General features: G+C 41.0%; 1 protein-coding gene across 2 annotated transcripts in view; it reads right to left on the bottom strand.

Moving 5' to 3' along the window:
• Positions 1-11,635: 11,635 nt before the first annotated feature.
• Positions 11,636-23,849, bottom strand: part of LOC130368746 (uncharacterized) — a 32,477-nt gene continuing 20,263 nt past the window's right edge. Inside the window, exons 2-6 of one of the 2 annotated variants that reach the window (XM_056572897.1) lie at positions 21,121-21,253; positions 16,930-17,118; positions 14,682-14,852; positions 13,928-14,413; positions 11,636-13,412 (exon numbers count right to left, since the gene is read on the bottom strand). In XM_056572897.1, the coding sequence (XP_056428872.1) occupies positions 13,944-14,413; positions 14,682-14,852; positions 16,930-17,118; positions 21,121-21,253 (963 nt within the window). In that variant the 3' untranslated portion in view covers positions 11,636-13,412; positions 13,928-13,943. Of the gene's footprint in view, positions 14,414-14,681; positions 14,853-16,929; positions 17,119-21,120; positions 21,254-23,849 lie in introns of both variants that reach the window. The other variant, XM_056572895.1, reaches the window with a different exon arrangement.

Here is a 23,849-nt window from a genome sequence, read left to right as displayed (position 1 = left end):
CAGTAGCGTTGCTAGAGAGTGAAGGGGAGGGGGGGCGTAACGCATCGGGTGACACCCTGACAGGCCTGCCTGGTACTAAATAGCTGCACTCCAACTATCCCACAACAACCCATCCACCCTCCTCAGAAATGAAAAAATATTAAAAACATACTATGCCGCACCATGAATATCCATACTCTGGAGGCTTTTTTGTTTAATTTTGAGCCCGCATTTTGTGATGTTGGGGGCGGAGTCTTGTGTCGCTGCGCTGAGGCTGGAGTTTACGTCAGGAAGGAAGACAGCGCAGCACCAACAGGCACATAAACAATAGTGAAGCCACAAAAAAAAAACGGCTCGGTACGTTACCCACCCCAAAATGTACATAAAGCTGTATTACTATGGATGTTTCTTTTTAGGGAAAAATGTTAGTGCCACATATGGGTTATTTACATAGTCTGTAAAATTTCTTACACAATTATTTTGTGCCTTTTTCTATTTTAACACAACATTAATTTTAATGTACTTGTACTAAAATTAACAAGGTGTGTAGGTTTTTTTTTTTTTTCAACCTTAAAATTAATAGTTATTAGTTATATAATTAATTTTTTCTATAATTAACATTAACATTAAAGGGGTATTCCAGCATTTTTTTTTTTTACTATGCTACAGGGGCTGTAAAGTTTGTGTAGTTCATAATATAGTGTCTGTACCTGTGTGTGACGGTTTTCTCACAATTCTTCTGTGATTTTCACCCCAATATTTATTTTTAACAGCATACAAAATTACTGTTGTCTCAGATTTTTCCCAGGTTGCAATGCGGCCGAGACCTGACTCACTAGTCAGCTGATGACAGGGAGCCTGTCTGCTTCAATGGGTGGAGGGATCGCTTGGTGGAAGAGAGATCAATCTGCAACTAATGCAAGAGCTACAGGCACCCTGATTGAAAACCACAGGTCTTTTGAATGGATGCAGCTCATTTATGTTTCAATGGGTGAGGTGGCTGATGTGTGGGAGGGAGGAAAATGGAATTATGGGATTTGTAGGCAAAAAATTAAAACTCAGACAGGAAATACCAGTTCACAAAAAGCTAGCCACAGTGTTATGGTAATCGTAGCCATTTAGCCCCAAGACAAGCGAAGATCCTTCCTAAGCATGTCCATTACTGTCTGCCAGGTACATACTAAAATCACCTTATGGTGGAGAACCCCTTTAATGTAGTAGCTTTGTTTCATGATGCAGAACAAGAACAGTTGTTAAAGTGGGTGTTAATGTCCTTTTCTGCAGACGTATGCACTTTCTGTAAGCCAGGTTGGACCTGGAATACATATGCGACTTTTAAATGGAGATGCAACTTTTTTTCCTCATAAATAGCGACTATCGCATCTGATAAATACTCGACCACTGCAAATAAAATAAAAAAATTACTACGTGAGCAGATTTCAGAAATGTGCTTTTGAATAAGCAAAAATCAAAAAGTCGCAGCATGTATAGAAAAGTCACACATGCGCAAGTACGTGCAACTTTTTTACGCCAAAAAATCTACTACCGAGCTTGATAAATCTCCTTCTCTATAGAAGCATTCCATAGTAAAGACATTGGAAACATATTTAAGAATACAGATATCTAGTGCTAGGAATATACCCTAGGAAAACATTTAACTTCTAGTGGATATGTGAACAATTCAGGATATTGAGGATAACACATAATCTCCTCTTTATTTTTTATTTGACATCTGCTTTGGCTCTGATATATAAACATATTTGTTCTATTACATAATATAAAGTCTGTAACTCTGTAGGAAATAGAAATAGTTTGTTATAATCCATGTTCCAAAAGATGTTGATTAGAAAAAAAAGTTACGGCTATTGTGGCGATGCCTGTAGGATGGCAAAAGCAAGTACAGTTCCCACATTTCATGAGTTAAATGGTTAAATTACATATTTAGTGTTATATATAGCCGCCTCTCTCCTTTTTAGGATATGCTCAAGCATGGTAGATTTTTATGGCATTCTTTGATAGAAATTGCAGGAAAATGTATAATTTTTACAGAAAACACATACCAAAAATGCTCGTGCACAGTGCACTGAAGCTGTTTGTTCACCAGTTTTGCTTGCAAGTAAAAGAGGAAGATACTGAAGACTTTTTTTTTTTTAATTTTTACCACAAGCCGAGTGATTTTATGAAATAGTTTAACTCTATTTTCAGATGTTTTCAGGCTGTCATTTTTAACTTTTAACAGAGATTAAATAAATACCACCAGTTTCACAACATGTATAAACATATTGAAACATTGTAGGGAAAAAATGAATAAAAAATTACTATGAAAATGGGATATGTCAAAATGTTTGATTGGTAGGGGAGTCAGTGTTGAGCCCCCCCATCGATCACCAAGCACTTCACTTTCCAACTCAGCACTCATTGCAGGAGACAGGCTTAAAATCTATGGAGCCCATCACCTGCAATATGATGGCTTGAGCGCCGAGACAGGACGTGCTCTTTACCCAGCTGCAGTCATGGCCGTAAATGTTGGCACCCCTTAAAGTTTTCAAGAAAATGTATTATTTATCACAGAAAAGGATTGCAGTAACACATGTTTTGCTATACACATGTTTATTCCCTTTGTGTGTATTGGAACTAAACCAAAAAAGGGAGGAAAAATTCAAATTGGACATAATGTCACACAAAACTCCAAAATTGGGCTGGACAAAATTATTGGCACCCTTAACTTAATATTTGGTTGCACACCCTGGGTCTTTCTTATTGGAAGGGTGCCTTTTCCCAACAGCAATTTTAAGATCTCTCCACAGGTGTTCAATGGGATTTAGATCTGGACTCATTGCTGACCACTTCAGAACTCTCCAGTGCTTTGTTTCCATCCATTTCTGGATGCTTTTTGATGTATGTTTGGGGTTATTGTGCTGCTGGAAGACCCAATATCTTGGACGCAAACCCAGCTTTCTGACACTGGGCTGTACAGTGCGACCCAAAATCCGTTGGTAATCCTCAGATTTCATGATGCCTTGCACACATTCAAGGCCCCCAGTGCAAGAGGCAGCAAGACAACCCCAAAACATCATTGAACCTCCACCATATTTCACTGTAGGTACTGTGTTATTTTCTTTGTCAGCCTCATTCCGTTTTCGGTAAACAGTAGAATGATATGCTTTACCAAAAAGCTCTATCTTGGTCTCCTCTGTCCACAAGACGTTTTCCCCAGAAGGATCAAGTTCATTTTGGCAAAATGTTGTCTTGCTTATTTATGTCTCTGTGTCAGCATTGGGGTCCTCCTGGGTCTCCTGCCATAGCTTTTCATTTTATTTAAATGTTGACGGATAGCCTGCAGGACTGCTTAAATATCTTTGGAACTTGTTTGGGGCTGCTTATTCACCATCCGGACTATCCTGCATTAACACCTTTCATCAATTTTTCTCTTCCGTCCACGCCCAGGGAGATTAGTTACAGTGCCATGGGTTGCAAACCTCTTGATAATATTGCGCACTGTGGACAAAGGCAAATCTAGATATCTGGAGATTGAGATTGTTGATTATTTCCCCACAATTTCGGTTCTCAAGTCCTCAGACAGTTCTGTTCTCCTCTTTCTGTTGTCCATGCTTAGTGTAGCACACACAGACACACAATGCAAAGACTAAGTGACTAAGTTTATCTGCTTTCAGGAGTGATTTTTATATTGCCCACACCTATTACTTGCCCCAGGTGAGTTTAAAGAAGCATCACATGCTTGAAACAATCTTATTTTTCCACATTTTTGAAAGGGTGCCAATAATTTTGTCCAGCCCATTTTTGGAGTTTGTTGTGACATTATGTCTAATGTGTTTGTTTTTTTCCTCCCTTTTTTGTTTAGTTCCAATACACACAAAGGGAATAAACATGTGTATAGCAAAACATGTCTTACTGCAATCCTTTTCTGGGGGAAATACTTCATTTGATAGAAAAATTTCAGGGGTGCCAACATTTACGACCATGACTGTATATTTAGAGATCAATAGAGGTCTCAGCACTAGGACCCAGACTGATCAAAACTTTTGACATGTTTCCTTGACATGCAAAAAATAAAAATAAATGTTATGATAGTAATGCTTTAAAGGTGTATTCCGGCTGTATACATCTTATCCCTCTATCCAAATGATAGGGGATAAGATGTATGATCGCAGGGCTTCCGCCGCTGGGGACCCCCGCGATCTCGGTGCAGCCCCCGGCATGCTGCCGGGGGCTGCACTGAGATCGCAGGGGTCCCCAGCGGTGGGACCCCTGCAATCATACATCTTATCCCCTATCCCTTGGATAGGGGATAAGATGTATAAAGCCAAATTACACCTTTAAGTGCTTGTATCTGTCACAAGAGACTGGAGGACAGTGAGCAGACATACGTGAAGGGGGCCTTACATAAAACATCCACTGTAAGTGTTCCATGACTTCAATGTATGAACTGGTTGCATGTCTTTTGTGTCTTTTTAACTTTTGTATGAACTTGGAAAATTCACACTTACTTTATGAGTTTGTGTCCACCAGCTGGAGAATGAGCAAGTATAACATTTCTATGTAGTTACCATAATAAATTCACATAAATAATCATATAAATAATCAATAATATTACTCACACTATACGTATATCACTTTTATGATTCATCGCATTTATAGCAATACCATGCTAAAGAATGCCAAGCTGGATCATCTATGTCTGCATTTCCTAAGGAGTTTCAATGTACTCTGCATTCACTGAGTGGTCACGCCATGTTATGACATAGGAGCAGGTTTACATATTTACATCTAGGTCTTTTTCTAGCCATTTGTCGCTGTCTGCAGGGACTGAACCTGTCACTTGACATTGTCCCTAGCACAAAATAAATGTGCACTGTGTCTGCCGGCACTGTCAGGTCAGACAGCACATCCCAGAGTTCAGAGAGAATAGAAGAGAAGACAAGATCAGATCTTCCGCCAGCATCCGAGAGTCATGAGGCTTTGATCCTGAAGCTTTGAAGCAGAAACACATTGATCCTCATCTGTCTCACAGCAGACCAAAGTGACCTAATGACAGCAGCATGTTTAATAGGTTAACCGAATAATTGTATCCAGCAGCAACATTTATTAATGAGTCGTACTTAATATGCAGAAGAGCCACTGACATATCTGAGCTACTGACCTAATTCGCTCTTATATTTAATATATATGTAAGCAATATGTCTGAGCTATTACTAGGTGGACCTAAGCTTGAACTTTTTTTTAAATCCCAAATACAGGTAAATGGCTGTACTTGCCATATTTAACATGTTACACAATCACATGACAAACAGGTAACCCTGCTTATCACATGACTTGTTTAAGGACTTTTTATGCCATAAATGTCCCCAAGATGCCATAGATGTCCCCAATATGCAGATGACATTTTAAGATTGAGGGCTCTCCATCCCCTTCCGGCCTGCTTGCAGCTGGGGTCAGGAAGGTAGAAACAGCTGAGTCAGCTGTTTTATGCAATTTCCTTAAATGGCCACTGTCAGATTCAAAAACTTTTTATATGTTGTATATCTTGGCAAAACATTAACCTTTTTAATATACTTCATAAGAAAATGTAATTTGCTTTTTATAGAATTCATGGCTTAACAAAAAATAAAATAAAATAAAAAGCACCCCATACCATTCAGAATATAATCCTCTCCGACTGCAGCTAGCACTTCTCTGTGCTCACTCCTATCCTATCAGACTGCAGCATGCAAAAAAAGGGAGGAGGGGAATACAGAGCAGTCTGCAGTGATTGGATGAATACACCCAGCACTTAGGGAGAAAGATGAGTCCTGCCCATTAAGGGCATGACCTTTCCAAAGCAAGAAATGGCAAAGCAAATGAGCAACAGATAGAAGTTATTTGTTAGAGAAATAAGTGTTAGACACATAGAAAATATGAGCACGCTTCAAACCTGGTGGGTCCCGACTGCTATCAGCAGGGTTAATGTCGGGCATCACCATTCGGGCCGATGCCAGGCATTAACCCTTTAGATGCCGTGTTCAAAGTTTGATCGTGGCGTCTAAAATGAAAGCGAAAGAGGATCGGTCCTCTGCTGCTCCAGGAAGCTTCAACAGGCTGGAGCAGCAGAGCACCGATAACACTGATCAATGCAATGCTATGGCACAGCATTGATCAGTATATGCAATATATATTGATCAGTATATGCAGTATATAAAAAGTGTAAAAAAAAAGTAAATAAAAGTAAATTAACCACTTCCTAATAAAAGTTTGAATCACACCCACCCCCCCCTTTTCCCATTTATTAAATAAGATAGTGTAATAATATATGTGGTACCGCCATGTGTATAAATGTCCGAACTATTAAAATATAATGTTAGGTAAACAGCACGGTTGATGGTGTATACGTAAAAATATATCAAAGTCCAAAATTGCGAATTTTTGGTCACTTCATATACCATAAAAAATATGAATAAAAAGCGATCAAAAAGTCCCATCAAAAGGAAAATATCCATGTCAGGAACTGTCCAGAGCAGGAAAAAATCCCCATAGCAAACCTCTCCTGCTCTGGACAGTTTCTGACATGGACAGCAGAGAGCACTGTGGTCAGACAGAAAAGAAATTCAGAAAGAAAATAACTTCCTCTGTAGTAAACAGCAGCTGGTAAGTATTGGAAGGATTAAGGTTTTCACATAGAAGTAATTAAGTAATTTACAAATCTGTTTAACTTTTTGGCACCAGTTGATTTAAAAAAAATGTTTTCCACTGGAGTACCTCTTTAAGGTCAAAATGGGCTCTGTCCTTAAGGGTTTAAGGCTGCATTCACACCTCGTTTGAAATTCCTCTGCTGGATCCAGTTGCTTTATGCTTCGAACGTGGTATGAATGCGTGGTAGACCACTGGTGTATGGCGGGACCACGGTTGTATCAGTGTAGGTGGTGGGGTCAGATGGTATTAACCCTGGGGCAAGATGTTATTAACCCCTAGTGTTCATGACGCCAGAGTGGTTTTTGGTACCGGAACCACACGAACTGTATCTTCACTATTCCAATGGCTAGTTAAGGAATGGAGAGTCCACAACCAGTTATGGTTTAACGGATCTGTAGAGAAAAGAAAAGAAAGGACCGACGGACGGCGCCTCGTGTATTTACCCTCAATAGATCGGGTGGTGGGTGGGGGGGGAACCCCACGGGGCTTATAGATGGCCGCTCACCTTGAGATCTATGCAAAAAAGCATATCACCCACGATATAATCTGGGTACTGTAGTACAAGTCGCTGCTATGCCGATGGGTTGCAGGAGGAAACAAGTCGTCCTGGGAGTCAATATTAGAAGTAGAGCAGGAAAAAACCCTCAGGTATGGCGCTGCAGACTCTTGTAGACAGATGAGGCGGATGCCAAAGGTAATAGGAAAGTCCTCAGCAGGACATTTTATTAAAAAAACAATAAAATGGACAAGATTACGCGTTTCGGGAGGATCCCTCCCTTCCTCAGATCAGGATCTGAGGAAGGGAGGGATCCTCCCGAAACGCGTAATCTTGTCCATTTTATTGTTTTTTTAATAAAATGTCCTGCTGAGGACTTTCCTATTACCTTTGGCATCCGCCTCATCTGTCTACAAGAGTCTGCAGCGCCATACCTGAGGGTTTTTTCCTGCTCTACTTCTAATATGGTTTAACGGAGGCCTTACTGAGTTTAAGACAGATGGTATTATCTTCACAGCTAGGCCAGATTCCCAGAGAGGTGGCCAGGAACTCAGAAGACCTCACAGTTTGCTGGGACCAATTATACTTGTAATAGACTTGAGACAATTATCTTGAGGCTTGACTATATGCAGGACTTGACTATTTGTAGTGACAGCAGACATAGACTTTTGACTTACTGGAATGACTGTAGCTTTGTGGCCTTCCAGGTGCTGGTCACTAGCACTGAGATCTCTGATGTTTGCTGGTTCTCAGTAAAGACTGATCTCAAAGAGAGTGAATTGTAATGGCCGCCCTTTATATAGTGGGGGGCTGGACTAAAGCCCACAGGTCAAGCTGCGGGTCATAGGTTAAGCTGGTGCTCTCTGGGAGAACATGTGACAACAAATCATGTGACTGCATAACATAACATGTGACAGACTTACAGGTCCTTGAGACAACCTCTCACAGGTCCTCTACTCTATCTTTTACATTAGGATCCTGTCTATACATTAAAGCAGTATACACAACATTCTGGAAACAGGGGGAGACCCTGCAGGAGAGCCCCCAGGTAACTGAGGATCACAACCTGACAGGGCCTAAGGGTATTAGGATAGCCTAATACTGAAGAGAAATTGCATTATTCCAACCTCTGCAACAAATATTTTCACTGTTCCCTTGTCAGTTATGCTGAGTCCACACAGGTTTTATTTAGATCCTTGGCTCGTGCTATCTACCGCATTGTCACCTACTCTGACACACTGTTGCAGAGTTGAGTGTAAACCAATTGACTAAACAGAGCTTCAAATCTACAGCTTCAAATCCTACACACCAAATATGTGCAGGATACTACATGTGTGAATATACCCTAAGGGTGGGGTCACATGTAGTGTGTACGCAGCATATTTCACACTGCATAACATTCTCTACACAGCAGGAAATACGTTGCATATTCTCTTAAGCAGACACATAGAGCTACCCAGCATCAGCTCTTTGTGCACTGTGAGGCAGGACAAGTGTACCGGCATGACTGGGACGTGCAGGACTGTCTCCAAACCCCACTGCACACACAGCGCTGCCGCAGGTTGCCCTGTGTGTCTGCTCATAGGAGAATACGCAGCACATTTCCCACAGTGCAGTATATTTTGCTCAGCTTGCAATACATTGCATATAAGCTACGTGTGACCCTACTCTAAGGGGTATTCTAGTATATTCAGCCTTTGAGCCTATGATGTCAAGTTGTAATACTATGAAATATGCTTCTAATACCTCCTATTACCTTTGTCCCATTTTCATGCACAGGACCGACACCTGGAAGTGCTGTAGTGCAAGTCTTATTTTACCTTTTCTAGCATTCCATGTAGCCAGAGACAATATGTCAAAAGTCTTATGGTCTTTATGGGGCGTAGCTATGCTGCAGTGGACAGGTGGATAGCAATACCTCAGTAAGTCCATTCTGCCCTGCTATCCATCTACCTACTGCAGCATAGCCACTACCTTAGGAAACCATGTGACTTATGACGTATTGTCTCTGGCCTGATGGAATGCTGGAAAATAAAATAACAGTAACAGTAAAATAAAAAGACTTGCACTACAGCACTTCCAGGTGGGGGTCCTGTGCATGAAAACTGGACAAAGGGGCGCATGAATGGGATAGAAGCAGATTACATAATAATATAACTTGGCATCATGTGTTCAAAGACTGAAAAAAAATCCTGGAATATCCTTTTGAGTCGCATGATCTTTGTGTCACATGACCAAAGTCACTGTGTAACCCTAGGCTAAAGGTCAAAACAGGCCACATCCTAGGGGGTTAGTTGTAAAAAAAATAAATAAATAAAAAGTCCATAATTCCATAGACATTAACAGAACACATTATTTATTAGATTTAAAAAAAGGATGCTTTTATACCTATTTTAGGCTGGGTTCGCACTACAATTTCACTCTACAGCTGCTGGACCTGGCCCTTATCTTATTAATTTCAATGAGCCGACCGGAGACAAACGGTGACTCTGTTTGGCTCATTTTTTGCCCTGTATCCAGTTTGGTGACCGGACCTAAAACCACGGCATAATACGGTTTTAGGTCCAGACAGAAAACCGGATACGGGGCAAAGATGAACCGACCGGAGTCGCCGTTTGACTCCGGTCGGCTCATTGAAAGGAATTAGATACGGGCTGGGTCCGGCTAGGATACGGGAGCATCCGGTTTTTGCTCTCCCAACCAGATCCGACAGCCATAGAGTGAAATCATAGCATGAACCCACCCTTACTGCCCTCTTTTTGCTTTCATTTTACAGTATGAGTACAGAGCCTTAGTCTGGGCTCATACAGTGGAAAAACTGGCAAAGCATTTTATTTTGCACTCTAATAGTCATCCGTAATTGGCAAAAAAAAAACAGCTGTAAATAATTAGCAGCCCTTTTTTTCACTGACAGTGCAGAAGCAGACACTTTATAAGCCCAACAGAGTGGGCAAAGGGAATTCTACACTTTCTGTATGGCTGTCCAAGCACCTTGCACCAGCCCTCAGTAACATGAATGCATCTGCAGCATACCTCGAGCTTGTGATCGCAAAGCCCAACCAACCTGCAGCTTCCATGGAACGCGTCCACCACCAGCAAACAGGAAGAAACCAGCATCGGAGGACGAGAGCAGCAATTCCAGGGCACAGCAGGGGTGGCAGTAGGTGAGTCCAGATAATTGTTTTATATGCCAGCATTTCAGGGATGATAGTCCAAAAAAGTTATTTGCTGGAGTACCCCTTTAATTTAAATAACGTCCTTTCTCCCAGAGCTGGTGGGTTAAGCCTAATGTCAGTGGTGTCTCCCAAACACTGCACGTTCTCAGAGGTGGGGAGTCTACACTTCTATGTCTCTGTGCACAACCTAAACAGCAGCAGCCACAGCATGAGCAGTCTAAACTTTATAAAGCGCTGAAGTGAGAGATCTTACTAAAGCTGTCCCTTTCCCCTGCCTCCTTCTCCCTCCATAGATTTGTATTGCTTGTCTTGCAGACACAGGGCAAAGCTGAGTTCAATTTTAGAGTGGATGAGTTTTGCAGCATGAAGGGGGGGGTAAGGCAAAAAGTTTCATACCAGGAGAAAGAAGCATTTTTCTCTAATAACGTTTATTACACCATTTCTTATATTCTCATGTACATCAAGTACATGAGAATATAAGAAATGGTGCAAAGTTTGTTCAAATGACAGTGCCTATTTAAACATACTGCTGGTGACTACCCTCTCAGTATGGAGATTACATGATTGTTGCCAGAGGTTTGTAACTCTTAGGCTAGGCTCAGACTACGGAATTTCCGACAGAAATTCAGTCGTAAAATTTCCGTCCGAAATTCCGCTTGCTAAAATGTCTAGTCTTCGGAATTTGTGAAGCGGAAAATCCGCTTAGAAAATCCGCTTAGAAATTTCCGCCTGAAGAAAGGCGGTGCTCTTTCTTCAGGCGGAAATCCGCGTGGAACACATTGCAGTCTATTGGAGACTGCAGTGTCCGCGCGGTCCTAGCGCCAACTGATTCAGCCGGTGCTGGCCGCACTCGGAATCTCCAGGCGGAAATTTTCTGCCTGGAGATTCCGTAGTCTGGACATAGCCTTAGGGAAAAGGAATTGTTTGTCACAGACATTTTACAAAATGATCCTATCTGACTCAGTTTAGACGTCCTATCATAAGTCTCCAAAATCTAAAACACTTAGAACTGTGTGCTTCTCATGTCACGTAAAACCTTCCTGTTGCCTCTAGCACAAATCTTGGTCGCCATCTTGTGTCCATCACTCACTAATGCATGTTATTTAGTTTAGTCTGTGATTTGTTAAGGTCTAAAATTTCTTCTACTAATATCTATTAGAAATGAATATTTAGTAAATTCCTGTGACAAGAATTGTGCTTTATTGTTTTATACATTTCAGCTGGAGGAGCACTGTGATCATATTGATTTTTATATTATAATTAAAATCAAAATCGTAGAAGACGGGTCTTTCATTTATGTACATTACATTTTGGATAAAATCATTTATATTATGCAACATATTTTCAAATGTATTTATCACATTAAACAAATTTCACTATCAATGCATTTCATTATATAATTCTTTGATAGCATCTTGCAAAATGCATATGGATAAGTTACTGGAGATAAGGATCATTTAGTAATGTATCAGTCATGTGTCTCTGGTAACAGCACATTTGCTAATCTCTCCTATGACCAATTTGACATTTAGCAGCATCCTGTTGGGACTTACAGGGGTGCTCCTAGGAAGAGTTTTTTCTATAAAGATGTTTAGATATGCCTACTTGAAAAAAAAAAAAAAATTAAAGTATACTTACCTCCCATGCTTCGCCACACTTCATTTCCTGGAGCTGAGGGTCATAATCTCTGAGTGCCACTTAGTTTGCACTGACTGAGACTGGACACCGCTGATGCCAGTGTTTGAATGATCGTCATTGGGACTTACTGACACACAACACCAGGAAGAGGAGCATGGCAGAGACAGGGCTGTTGTCAATATATCACATTGCCACTCAGCCAATCACTGGCCGCAGTAGTGTCCCACCTCAGCCAGTGATTGGCTGAGCGGCACTTTCATGTACTGACCCCCATGACCAGAAGTGGAAGGTGGTGGAGACCAGGAGCAGTGATACCGGAGGCAGCAGGAAAACGTGGGAGGTAAGTAATATTTTTTTTGGCTTTGCCAGACTACCCCTTTAAATCAGCAGTTCTGTATACTGATACAGTGATGTCTTATTACATTTTGGACTATGTAAAAAGGAGACCATAGGAATTAGCCACAGAAGGGAAGGAGAGTGTTCAGGGGGAAACACTGATAGCATAGGGCACCTGGGCAGGACATGTGTATGGACCCCTTGCTTTAAAGGGGTTATCTAGGATTAGAAATCCAGAAATAACAGGATTAGAAATAAAAAATAGAACCACACCTGTCCTCAGGTTGTGTGTGGTATTGCATGTAGCCAATTTGTAATACTACACACAACCAGAGGACAAGTGTTGTGCTGTTTTGGTAGAAATACATGTAGTTTTTCTATTCCTGGATAACCCCCTTAATGACAACAGAGTAAACCAAAGATATATACACATATAATAATGTAGACAAAATGAGGGCAGCATGAAGTAGTGACATACGTGATTTCACGACATGAAGCTCTCTCTGCCCTGGCCTTCATGCAAAAGAGAATTCCCTTATAATTCTTTGTCCACTCAGCTTTTTGGTGTGTATTTTCAGTCTTATCTGCAGTCATGAGGCTATGTTCCCACACAGTTTTTCATCAGTTTTTTTTGCTTTCAGTCATTTTTTTCCAGCTGTTTACAGCTAAATAAACAGCTAACATATTTTATAGAAACATAGCCTTATGATGTAGTCTGCAGAAATCTTAACCACACATTTATTAAAATATATTCTACATTTTTATCAGTACAATATTATTGCAGTTTCTGTTCCTGAATTTATTTATACATCACACTAATTCACCAGTCCCCTATTCTCTGGGGGATAGGGGACACCTAAATTCACCAATAGTCATAGGTCAAGTAAGTAAAATATAAAGCATTTTAAAGAATAATGTTGGTCATTGCTTTATTTATGAGCAATGGTTTATGTGGTACATATTTATAAGGGTAAAAGCACATGATATGGACTTGCTGCAGGAATTTTTTGCAGCAATTCTGTATTGACAAATCAGGGCCATATTATGGCGATTTTGCTGGAGAGTTGAGATTTGCTGATGTTTATTTCCCTGTGTATCTCCTAAGGGGGAAAAATGTTCACAAGTTGGAATGTCCGCACAGAAAATCTCAGTGAAGACATTCCGCAGATTGCGAGCACGGGCATCACATACCGGCACTAGGACCACACAGGAATGTGCCATCTCATAGACGGCAATGCATTCCGTGCAGAAAGAATGGACAGGGTTGTTCTTTCTGCGGATACCGGAATCGAAATTTCCGCTGTGTGCATAGTGCAGCAGAATCCCATTGAATACAAAGGGAACTGCTGCAGCAGTGCTGGACTGCTGAAAGAATGAAAATGCATTGCCGTCAATGGAGGTCAGCACATGTCTAAGTGGTACTAGCGCTTGATGCACATGGAATAATATTCGGCCTAGTGAATGGGTCTTGCACTCCAGGTTAGTTTCTATTGGGAAAATGTCCACAGCATGTAGATAGGAGTTGCCTGGTACTGCAATCTGCTGAAATGATTATGTGCACAAGCATTTACAATAAGTAGTTTCTTCAATAATAAGCTAAACTTTAGTTATTTACCAGGAAAGTCAGGTGACTAGTTTTGCACATTAGGTCTCCATCCATCCCGAAACTTCAATAATTTTAAAGCATTAAGCTGATTCATGCCCAAGCAGCTCTTCATCATGTCAGGGTCAAGGTCGTACACCATTTGACCATCCACTTGTGATGTTTGAAAAGCTTCCACATACTGATTCATGTTGAGTAATCTCAGACATTGGCACACCTGGTTGACAGACAGAAGACGTAGATCCTTTGGAATGTCATTGAAGGATGAGAAGTTCTTTGCGGCCGGACTTTCAGTGCATGCTGCATTTTGAGACTGATTCCTAACAACCGGCTTTGGCAATGGTACAGGATGCATTTGGTAAACATTATATTTTCCTTTGTTATCCAGAGGTGTTTTGTTCTTATCGTTCACTTCACTGATGTCAATGTATATTGGCTCTATGGTGCTGTAGCAAGGCTCTTGTGGAGAAATATTCTTTTTATCTAGCATATATATTTCTGCATATAAGTAAAGGAGAGGACAATGTAAAGTGCACATATACAAATCAAAAAATCAGCTTTATAAATATTTATATATTTCGTTCTCAAAAATAAATATATGTAGTACTCTATAGAAAAATGGTGGCAGCTGACCACACCTGGATCCTAGGTATACTTTATACAGGCAGCACTGAAAAAGCTTCCAGTAACATTTTAGACTTATATAAGGGCTTAAAGGGGTATTCTGGCTTTAGACATATTCACCCCATTCCCAAATGCTTCTTACCCTCACATGTAACATCTGTAATGTCTCCTTTGTGTTTCACTTGTCTAGTTAACGAATCACATGCGATTTTCCACTTTATATTGTCCCCATTTTGGAATCCCATGGCCACCACCAGCCTTAGCTCTTTCATGTACATTGGAATAATTATTGGATCTTCAGTAAATATCTTCCCTGTAAAATTATAAAATAAAACAAACTTATATTATTTAACTTCTTTAAGAAAACTATTAGTTTTGCCATTGGATCAAGGTTTCCTATAGAATATTCACTGAGAGTTCCAGACGACTGGTTGGCAGACACATTTATTTCTGAAAACTGAATTAGGTTTGCTATAAACAGGCTACCATTTCTATATTGTGGTTGTCACAAACTTAAACAAGGGGTTATTACAGAGTTAACCCTCTCCTTTTCACTTGTGCCATCTCTCCACCCAGGTCATCTCCTTGGATTTTTTTCCTCTGGCTCTCGTACAGTACTTGTAGATATTCCTTATGTAATGCTGTCTACCATCCGCTATTAAAGTGTATATTTGTATATTGTATGCATTGTATATTTACTCACATGCATTGTATATTTACTCAGAGCATTACATACAGTAGTCACATGATAGAGAAGGCGAGAGACAATTGTAGCACTAGCCCAGCACTATGTATCTGTGTATTAATATCTTTGTGTCTGTTAAATGTTTGTGTATTTTGGGGAGAGAGGTATATATGTGTGCGTTTTTCTGAATTAATGTCTGTACTATTTATATTTGTTTAGTTGTCCCATTGGGCAGGGATATGTTCAGCCCTGAGCTAACCCACAGCCATTTTCCTTGCCTACTTGACTATCTACCCTAAGGAACGAATGTTCATCTGTATGGTCATTTCTGTTCTTAATAAGTGCAGCGGCATAGCAAAGTTTAAAACAATAAACACTACTGTATAGAGGTTAGGGAAACAGGTCAGGGTTAAATAAAGTACAAACCAGGAAGCACGATACATCAAAAGGACAAACAGACAGAGCAGCAAAGCAATGCCAGATAGATCGGATTAAACCAGGACAGCTCGCAGTACCAATTCAGAAGACAGTAGAATGGTAAGGTTACAAAAGCCAAAAGTCAATATACACAGAGAAGATCAAGCCAGGAGAATAACTAGAGTCAGTGCAGATACAAACAAACACAAGAAATGAATGACAAGCTGGCTGGGGATTTATATTCACCTGAGAAGGGTATGGACACAGAGAGCAGATGTAATTCCAGTCAGAATTCCATACAAATTTAGGAAATGAGGAAAGCAGAATTTCCACAGCGGAAAGACCGATGCAGAAATTCTACTGTGTGAATAGGACAGCAGAATCCCATTGAAGTGTATTGTCTCTAAATTTATGCAGAAATTAAATGCGGAAATCCATCCGGAATTTTCATTGTATGAACATAGCCTAAGTCCAAGCACCTGTTCAGCCAAACACCAGAACCAGTTTGAGTCATTACACTAGGTTTATGGTCATAATAATTCTGCCTACACCTGTTATAACCCATTGAGTTCACTAAGGGTCTATTCACACTGCAGAATTTCCGCTTGCGGAATTCTGCCTCAAATTAAAGCCCATAGACTTCTATTGGATTCCGCACATTCACAGTGAATAGACCTTAAGGCTAGGTTCAGACATTAGTCATTTCAGAGCATAATTCTGCTTAGATATACCGGTGCAGCAGAATCCAATTGCTATCAATGGGATTCTGCTGCACAGTGCACGCTACATCGCTAAAATTCTGCTGCTGAAACAGTGATCTTGCTCATTGTTTTGGAAGAATCTGGGAGAAATACATTGCCTTATATGGGGACAGCAAAGTCTGCACAGTTCTACCACCAGCTGATTCAGTCGCGCCGCATGCCCTTAGAATTTCCAGCTTGAATAATTCTGGCAGGAGATTCTTCAATATGGTCCAGATTTATCAAACTGTGAGAGAGAAAAAATAGAGTGATTTTCCCACAGCAACCAATCACAGCTCAGCTAACGAGCTCTGGTAAAGTGAAACCTGAGCTGTGATTGGTTGCTGTGGTAAAATCACTCTATTTTTTCTCTCACACAGTTTGATAAATCTGGGCCTATGTTCTTAGCCTAAAGGTTGAGTTAATATATTTACTCTGTAAATATATGAAATGGAAACTGACAAAAACATCATCAATGAGTGAAAAAAATTCGCCTAAATTCTCGATAATTGTAGCCCCACAATATGATGCCTGTTGAGTTTTGTTACCCGTGTCAATTTGATGTCCCAGCAGGAAACTTTCCTCATACGTTTGTAGCAGTTTCAGTTCACTAAGCAATTCATCTTGTGACTTCTGATCTCCTTTTTGTGTATAAGAACAAGCAGAGGATAAGCGGACACTAAGAGGGAGGTTGTATCTTGCCAGTATTTCTTCCAGAGTCAAAGGAATCATTTTAGCTGCAGACAAAAAACAATGGTTTACCCAAGATTTAACACAATTGAATTAGTCAATATTGACACAGGGCGTGTTTGCAACAACTGTCGGTAACAAAGTCCACATAGTCAAATGTTGCTCGATTAATACACTTATGTTCATTTGAGATACTTCACTCTGCTGATGGACATAAACAGTCAAAACACAATCATCACATGATCTTCTATGTCAAAAGGATAGCCTGAGCTTTCTACTGAAAATAATGGAGTAATGGCCACTCTTTAATACATCATCCAATAAATGTTGTGTTTTATATTTATGTGGTAGGGTGCAATATGGGTTTATATTTACCTTTATGGCAATTTAAAAGTGTAAAGTGCTGTGGAATTTGTTGGCTCTGTATAAATATATATATATATATATATATATATATTTTTTTTTTTTTTGCTTAAACTGTAATTTCCCTTTAACATCTTAAATTTGAAATCTATAATAAACAGAAATGGTTAGAATTTGTCTGCCTACTTTGAAATCTACTGTTTGCCTATCATTAAGTCTTCTGAAGTAATGACCCCTAAATCCCTTTCCTCAGATACTGAGGTTAGGACTGTATCACATATTCTATACTCTGTCCTTGGGTTTTTACGCCCAAGGTGCATTATCAGAAAAGTCCAAGATAATGCACCTTGGGAGTAAAAACCCTCGGGCAGAATATAGAATATGTGATGCAGTCCTCGGTATCTGAGGAAAAAGGATTTAGGGGTCATTATTTCAGAAGACTTAATGGAAAACTGTCAGCTTGAGACCCCCCCCCCCCCCCACTAACCAGCGGTACTGGCTGGTAGTGCGGGGGACGTTGATCAGTTTGATGCCTACCGTGCTCGGATCCGCCCCACCGTTCAGCCGAAATTTTTGATGTTCTGTATATGCTAATTAGGTGATAAATGACTCTCTGTTACACGGATACTGGCAGTCTGACGTCAGCAGCGCCCGTTCGCAGCGCCTCCATGCTCATCAATATTCCTCCCCTCCCTCCACCTCTCCCTCTTCTCACCACTCTGTAATGAAGAGGGAGGGGAGGAATATTGATGAGCTGGGCAGCACTAATTAGCATATACAGAAAATTGAAGATTTCATCCAAACGGTGGGGCGGATGCGGGCATGGTAAACATCAAACTGATCAGCGTCCCCCGCACTACTAGCCAGTATCGCTGGTTAGTGCGGGGGGAGCAAGCTGACAGTTTTCCTTTAAAGGTAGGCAGACAATGTTATAGAGCAGCAGGAAATGCTAGCAGAATGCTTGGATGTATAGGGAGAGGTATAAACAGTAGAAAGAGGGAAGTGCTCATGCCTCTGTACATAACACTGATGAGGCCTCACTTGGAATATTGTGCACAGTACTGGAGGCCGTATTTCCAAAAGGATATACAGTACAGACCAAAAGTTTGGACACACCTTCTCTTTTTCTTTATTTTTCTTTATTTTCATGACTGTGAAAGTTGTAGATTCACACTGAAGGCATCAAAACTATGAATTAACACATGTGGACTTATATACATAACAAAAAAGTGTGAAACAACTGAAAATATGTCATATTCTAGGTTCTTCAAAGTAGCCACCTTTTGCTTTGCACACTCTTGGCATTCTCTTGTTGTGCTTCAAGAGGTAGTCACCTGAAATGGTTTTCCCTTCACAGGTGTGCTGGTGTGGAGGAGGAGGTGTGATGGTGTGGGGATGCTTTGCTGGTGACACTGTTGGGGATTTATTCAAAATTTAAGGCATACTGAACCAGAATGTCTACCACAGCATCTTGCAGTGGCATGCTATTCCATCCGGTTTGCATTTAGTTGGACCATCATTTATTTTTCAACAGGACAATGACCCGAAACACACCTCCAGGCTGTGTAAGGGCTATTTGACCAAGAAGGACAGTGATGGGGTACTGCACCAGATGACCTGGCCTCCACAGTCACCGGACCTGAACCCAATAGAGATGGTTTGGGGTGAGCTGTACCGCAGAGTGAAGGCAAAAAGGGCCAACAAGTGCTAAGCATCTCTGGGAATCCTTCAAGACTGTTGAAAGACCATTTCAGGTGACTACCCCTTGAAGCTCAACAAGAGAATGCCAAGAGTGTGCAAAGCAGTAATCAAAGCAAAAGGTGGCTAGAACCTAGAATATGACATATTTTCACACTTTTTTGTTATGTATATAATTCCACATGTGTTAATTCACAGTTTTGATGCCTTCAGTGTGAATCTACAATTTTCATAGTCATGAAAATAAAGAAAACTCTGAATGAGAAGGTGTTTCCAAACTTTTGGTCTGTACTGTAGATACTCTAGAGAGAGTTCAGAGAAGAACTGCTAAACTAGTACATGGATTGCAGGATAAAACTTACCAGGAAAGGTTAAAGGACGTTAACATGTTTAGCTTGGAAGAAAGAAGAGACAGAGGGGATATGATAGAGACTTTTAAATACATAAAGGGAATCAACACGAGGAGAGCATATTTAAAAAAAGAAAAACTACCAAAAGAGGACATAGTTTTAAATTAGGACAGAGGTTTAAAAGTGAGTTTAAGCATGCATGGGGTAGGCATAAGGACTATTGATAGGATTCAGAATTTTTGGCAGACTAGATGGGCCAAAGGGCTCCTATCTGCCGACACATTCTATGTTTCTATGTTTAGGTTCAAATGCTGTTTAGACACTACAGTTGACATAGGTCTGCATGGACTCCCGTTAAAAAATAAAAATAAACTGTATGACTTATACTAGCTAAATAGATGTTTTTTGCCATATATACGGCTCATGAGTGCAACTGACATTGTAGTACACAAATACTGTGTGGACCTAAGCTTAATTATTGGACAAAATTACTGTAAAAAGACAAAAATACTTCAGGACTGACAAGGAAATTCAGCTTTGTTGTGGTTTACCTGATAACTGATAAGTAGAGATACAGTATGACCCTTATGTTTTATCATGTTTTTGTTTTACCAGACATTGTGATTCAGTGATAGGCTCTGATTTTTCCAGATAAAAATAGTGGACGAACAAAACAATAAACAAAAGTGTATCTATATTTTATCAATTTATTAGCATTCTACAATATTTGTATATAGAAAAGGAAAGCATTGTTATTATAGGGTGCAGCCTTAGAAAATAGGAGATGACATTGTCCTAGAGCTCTCTGTTTTTTGAACAACAAAACTGAAGCAAGGTTTCTATATTGACCCAAGGTCTGTCAGAACAAGGTGTGTAGTGTGCCTATTTCTACCTAGTCTTGGCCTTATCCTTATCCCCGCAGCTGAAGAGATATCTGAGATCACTATAGCTAGAAGAAACATATTTATCTTGGTCAGACTTGATAAATATCAGTAAAATTCAGTGAAATCCGGGATGTCTTAGGGTGTCAGGGTTACCATTATCCAAGTCACTTTTCTCTGTTGCTATGAAGCCTTCATTATGTTAAATTCATTGTAAATTGTGCTGTAAAATTCCCCATAGTCTATAGGGAGGGCTCATTAATATCTGTTAAAGGGGTAGTCCACTGGCCAGCTTTCGGAAAATTTAGTTCCGAACGCTGTGTGCATCTGTAGGGTCAGACACGCCCCCTCGTAGTTTCAGGACACGCCCCTTCAATCCAAGTCTATGGGAGAAGGCGTGACGGCCGCCCTCCCACTTGCATTGAGGGGCATGGCCTGACTCCATGAGGAGGCGTGGCTGACCGAAATGTTCAGAACGCTGGCTAGTGGAGTACCCCTTTAAGTCTGTGAGGAAACTCCATAGGCAATCCAATATATTGCAGAATGTCCATGCGGAATTCTGCAAAAAACATTTGCAAATGCAGACATTCCACTGTGTGAACATAGCCTAACATAGCCGAAAATAGTTTTTTTGTATTATATTGCAATAAGCAATTCTATAAGATTCTTTGAAACAGATCATGATAAAAGAATGTGACACAGTTACAAGCCCTTCATCATTGACAAATGTAAGAGAACATATCAAATTTTTACTTACAGTTTGTTGAGCGTCTGTCTCCTAAGACCAGGAATTTCAGCCTGGTCAGTTTAGTGGACAAGGAAAAAAGTATCCCATTCTTGGTTTCAGCAGCGACTCTCTGTTGCACGCAGTGAGAGTGGACTCTGATAACCTGAAGGGAAAAGAATCATGTCTTTATCTTTTTATTAAAGGAAAACTGTCACATGTTTGCTCCCGCACTATCCACAGGTACTGATGGATAGTGCGGGAGACGCTGATTCCAACGAGCCCTACCTTTCCTGGATCCGCCTGGCTGTTCGCCCGCAATTTTAGTTTTATTATATGTGGAAATCTTGCTGTAACTGGCATGGGCAGGGCTTCTGCAGCTTAACTGGCACTGACGTCAGTGCCGCCCGCCTGCAGCGCCGCCCACTTATGAATATTAATCCACCCTCACTCCAGTTAGGAGCGGCGAAGAGAGGGAGAGCTAGAGGGAGGGACGATCAATATTCATAAGTGGCGCTGACGTTAGTGCCAGTTAAGCTGTAGAAGCCCCGCCCGTGCCAGTTGCAGACAGTTTTCCACATATATTAAAACTAAGATTACGGGCAAACGGCTGGGCGGATCCGGGCAAGGTAGGGCTCATAGGAATCAGCATCTCCCGCACTATCCATCAGTACCTGTGGATAGTGCGGGAGCAAACATGTGACAGTTTTCCTTTAAATATTATAAAAATCTGAAGGTTTTCATCAATTTAACATGTTGGGTGTACCTACTAAACAGCTTGAAAGAGGGCCTGTGGCCTCCCAAAACGTGCTCAGGGTTCCCTGAGAATAGGGCCCCCTCAGCAGAAGGCAGATACATTATAATAATTTTGTGTGTGATGTTACTGAGAGGCCTAATTTACATACTGGGGTTTATAGGAGACTCAGACAGCAGGAAATTATCAGGTACAGCAGGTGAAATAAGTATTGAACATCAGCATTTTTCTCACTAAATATTTTTCCAAGTTTCTGTTGACAAATTCTCATCGAAACTGAATATTCAAAAACATTGATTCTCGTACATAGTGCAACGAACATGTAAAAAATGTATATAGTTGGTGCTGCTAGGTCTACCGCTAGAAAGCTTACATGCTATGATCACATATCCCACATTGATCCAAATGACCCCATACTTGTGGCATAAAGAGTGTGTATTACAAGCATGTATTAGTACCTGTGGATTCCTGAACACCAATCTTGACGTGTCTCCTCTTAAGTTTCAGCAGGTACTTTTCAGTGCTCCACGGGTCTCCACTGAAAGTCCTGGGGGTAACGGGGGACTGCCCCGGCCGGTGGCATCTTTTCCACTGAAATGGTATATGCTTCCATTGGAGAGTTAGTTCTTCCACATGAATTCCGAAAGCAGAATAATTCAAGCTCAGCATTTAACCAGTGGGGAATTATTGTGTTTAAGTTAATAATGCCATTTAGATTCCGCTCTTGATAACTTATAGATATAGTCAATCCCCCCCCCCCCCCTCCCCTCTGCAATGTGGGATGATTTTCTCAATCCCAAAAAAACTTGAACCCTTAACTGATGGATTATGTTGTTCCCTTAAACGTAGTGACAAGGGGTGTCCCTCAATTACTCTCTCTCTCTCTATATAGCTGTTCTCCTACGTATGTTTTTTCACATGGACATTTTAACTGGTAGATGACTCCCTTTGTCTTGCAGTTTATGTGGTTCACAATCTTATATTCGTGTGATCTTGTGCATTACTGAATGTGAGCTTCGGTGTTTTTTCATTGTTTTACAGGCTTCACATTGTCTATAGTGGAAGAAACCCTTTTTCTCAGGTAAGAAGTTGTCCGGTAGCTTGGTGGACCCCATTTGTTTTTTTTTTTTTTTTTTTTTTATTGTTGGAGCTATATGATTGCCTATGTTTGGTGCTTTACGAAAAACAAAGGATGGAGCAACTGGTAGATGTTCTCCTATTATTTTGTCACTCTGCAATATTTCCCAATATTTGCGCAGTATGCACTGAAATATAAATGAAATATGAACTTTTTGCTTACAATTCTCTATGTTTGGATTCTTCAACTTCTTGACAATCAGATTTTCCCTCTCCATCTACCCATCCCAGGCGAATTGTAACCATCCCAGATTAAGAAAACCGACTTAAATTCCGAAATGTGTGGGAAGGAATTTTGGGCTCTACAGGTACCTTACAGGTAGTGACTGCCAGTACCATCGGGCAAAACATTCAGTGGGGAGTTACACAGTAGAGACGCCACCGGCCAGGGCAGTCTCCTGTTGCCACCAGGACTATCCATGGAAACTCCATGGAGCACTGAAAAGTACCTGCTGGAACTGAAGAGGAGACATGTCAAGATCAGCGTTCAGGAATCCACAGGTACTAATACGTGCCTGCAACACACACTCTTTATGTCACAAGTATGGGATCATTTGGATGAATGTATGATATGTGATCATAGTTTTTATGGTGCTATCGGTAAATCAAGGCACTCAATATTTGTTACGCCGAGCGCTCCGGGTCCCCGCTCCGCCCCGGAGCGCTCGCTACTTCCTCGCAATCGCAGCGCCCCGGTCGGACCTGCTGACCGGGTGCGCTGCGATACCTCTCCCAGCCGGGATGCGATTCGCGATGCGGGTGGCGCCCGCTCGCGATGCGCACCCCGGCTCCCGTACCTGACTCGCTCTCCGTCGGTCCTGTCCCGGCGCGCGCGGCCCCGCTCCTTAGGGCGCGCGCGCGCCGGGTCTCT

This window comes from Hyla sarda, chromosome 4 (assembly GCF_029499605.1).
Source record: "Hyla sarda isolate aHylSar1 chromosome 4, aHylSar1.hap1, whole genome shotgun sequence".
Classification (NCBI taxonomy): domain Eukaryota; kingdom Metazoa; phylum Chordata; class Amphibia; order Anura; family Hylidae; genus Hyla; species Hyla sarda.
This window is presented reverse-complemented; position numbering and strand designations above follow the sequence as displayed.